This window comes from Protopterus annectens, chromosome 4.part0 (genome assembly GCF_019279795.1).
Source record: "Protopterus annectens isolate FY-2018-M chromosome 4.part0, PAN1.0, whole genome shotgun sequence".
Classification (NCBI taxonomy): Eukaryota; Metazoa; Chordata; order Ceratodontiformes; family Protopteridae; genus Protopterus; species Protopterus annectens.
In genome coordinates this window covers 728,815,271-728,817,882 of record NC_056733.1, presented here as the reverse complement: position 1 = coordinate 728,817,882, position 2,612 = coordinate 728,815,271, and the positions used below count along the sequence as shown (strand labels likewise).

Here is a 2,612-nt window from a genome sequence, read left to right as displayed (position 1 = left end):
TGTGTGTGTGTGTGTGTGTGTGTGTGTGTGTGTGTGTGTGTGTGTGTGTGTGTGTGTGTGCGCATGTGCGTGTGCATGTGTGTGTGTGTGTGTGTGTGTGTGTGTGTGTGTGTGTGTGTGTGTGAACTCCTTACACAGTGGGAGCACTGGATTGCAGTGGGTGTGTGTGAAAGGCTGTAGATAGCAGGAGCACAGGACTGCAGTTAAACATTAATAGTTTGCATTTCAGAAAGGTCCTTAGAAAATAAAGTTCTGTACTGAAAACAGTTCTTGTAACCCTTCAAAATATTTCTTTAATCTTTATCATTATGTAGTGTAACTTGAATGCTAACATTTTATTTGTTCTGATAAAAATCTCCATGTAGAGTGCAGCTGTGCAAAAAGAAGTGGTGATGCAGAAAGTTACTGTTTCAGTTCCCCCTGTAACTGTATCACTGTGTACGTCTGCACTGCTGTCCCACACTTTACAGTAATAATCTGCATCATCCTCTGCCTGGACACCAGAGATGGTTAAATAGCAGATGTTCTGAGAATTGTCCTTAGATCCAGAGAACCGTGTTGGAACCCCAGTGCCTTGGTGCTTGCTAGAATCAGATTTATATCTCAGAAGGTATCTTGGAGCAGTCCCAGGTCGCTGCTGATACCAGTACACATACCTGTCACTGATGCTGCCCCCACTCATGGTGCAGGGCAGTTTTACTGTTTGTTCCAGAGACACAGACTCTGTGGGAGGTTGTGACAGGCTGAGCTGGGCCTTGCAAACTGAAAAGTATAAAACAGTGTTAAAAAACTTCTTTTAAAACATTTAAATATTGTTTACTGGCATTTAGTTCTAATTCAAAATTACAAAACTACATCTGTTTTTAAGTAGCTCCTTATTATATTAAAATTTACTAATTTTATTAAACCAAATACAATACTTTGTGAAACAGCCCCTTACATGCCCAGCAGGCTGCTGTTAGGATAAGAACTGTATACCAGTACATTGTGAGAATGATGTACAAATAGGATCACACACTCTGGTCAAACTAGCAACTGTTATTAATGCTCAGCTGTTCCCTTCAGATTTTATAAACCAGTGAAGCCTACCCTTCATGCAAATCTGGGTTTTGTTAATCACCACCTCCTCAGTTTAAACATATTGTATAACTTTCAACACAGGTTATGAGGCTATGTATGTAATGTCTGCCACCTTATGGAATAAGTACATTACAGTGAGCTAACAATTGCACATCTCATTGCAGTATACCTGTGGCTAAGGGTCTTCCAAGAGGGACACGACAATGTAACAAGACTGTTCGATCAGGGATTGTGCAAACTCTACAACATACAAGTACCCGAGAAGAATTAGCAAATATGAACTTCAAAACATTACTGAAAATGAAAATGTACTGATTACATGGGGTCATCCAATATCAATGAAGGAGCTAGAAAAACAGGTATACTAATCAGAGAAAAAAGGAAAAAAATACTATTAGTAAATGAAATAGCTACAACCATTTATTATAGTGATGTATAGACTGAGAGACACAAACTCATAAAATACCAGAAACTACAGCAATGGCATAGCTCTCAACTGCCCAGATTTTCACAGAATGTCCAGAATTTTGCCTCATATTTTTGGTCGGTTCCTCATAAAACATGTGGTCTTCTGGCAAATTAGTGAGAACTATAGTCACTAAATTATGACAGACATTTGTATTTCAGACTTTATATCCTTCAGAAAATGCATGGTAAAATGCATGGTAACTTAAATGCTTTTATTCTAGCAACTTTTTAAGTTTATACAAGCAATATTTAACACTTGTCCTTATTTTTGATCCTTTATCCCCTCATTATTTTTGGTTTTGTCCAGATTTCCTGTGCTAAGAGGTTGAGATGTAATGTGGAATGAAGACACTTAGATAGTTTCAACAGTAATAGGACCATCAGGGCTAATAAAAAAAAAGAATTTCACATATTTGTAAATGTACTACCATAGCATGTAACTCCATATGAACTCCAGAAGACAATTCCAGGTACAATGTGATTGCTGAGAAGAGCACTTTTGGCAAACATCAAAGACTGAAGTAATACTAATTTCTGGAACTCTAGTCATACCCTGACTCAGAAATGGCATCCATTCTAGTCACAGTATTAGAAACCCAAAATAGTTGGAAAAATTTACAAAGGGAAAAAATAATAATCAGGTTAGCATATTGAACATAACTGCTAAAGTAACACTCTGCACATTTTTTGTCCTGCTGTTATTCCTTTGTCTGGACTGAACAAAGTAATAACCCCCAAAATATTGTCTAGTTTACTTTAAGAGAATATTTTTTTTCAATATTTATTCACATTCCCTTATGTATTTTTTTGTTCTACTGTAGTTTATTGATAGACAGGTACTTGTTCACCTTATTTTCTGCATTAACTCCCTGCAGACCTGTATTACCACAATAAATGTAATGACAGTGTGCCAGCACTTAAATAACAAAACACATGAAACTGCATCGTCCAGCAGTATACAGACATACACCCCTTCATTAGCTGGAAGTACATCTGGCATCCCCATACCTGACAGACTTGGGAAATGATCCTTGTTTAATGTCCATTCCATGTCAGGAATACAG

The 2,612-nt window shown here is 37.3% G+C and overlaps 1 gene segment (V, D, J or C); it reads right to left on the bottom strand.

The window, feature by feature from the left end:
- Positions 1 to 280: 280 nt before the first annotated feature.
- On the bottom strand, positions 281 to 1,029 carry LOC122800324. The segment is given in 2 exon segments: positions 281 to 762; positions 941 to 1,029. Coding segments are annotated over 2 exon segments (528 nt in total).
- Between the last annotated feature and the right edge of the window lie 1,583 nt (positions 1,030 to 2,612).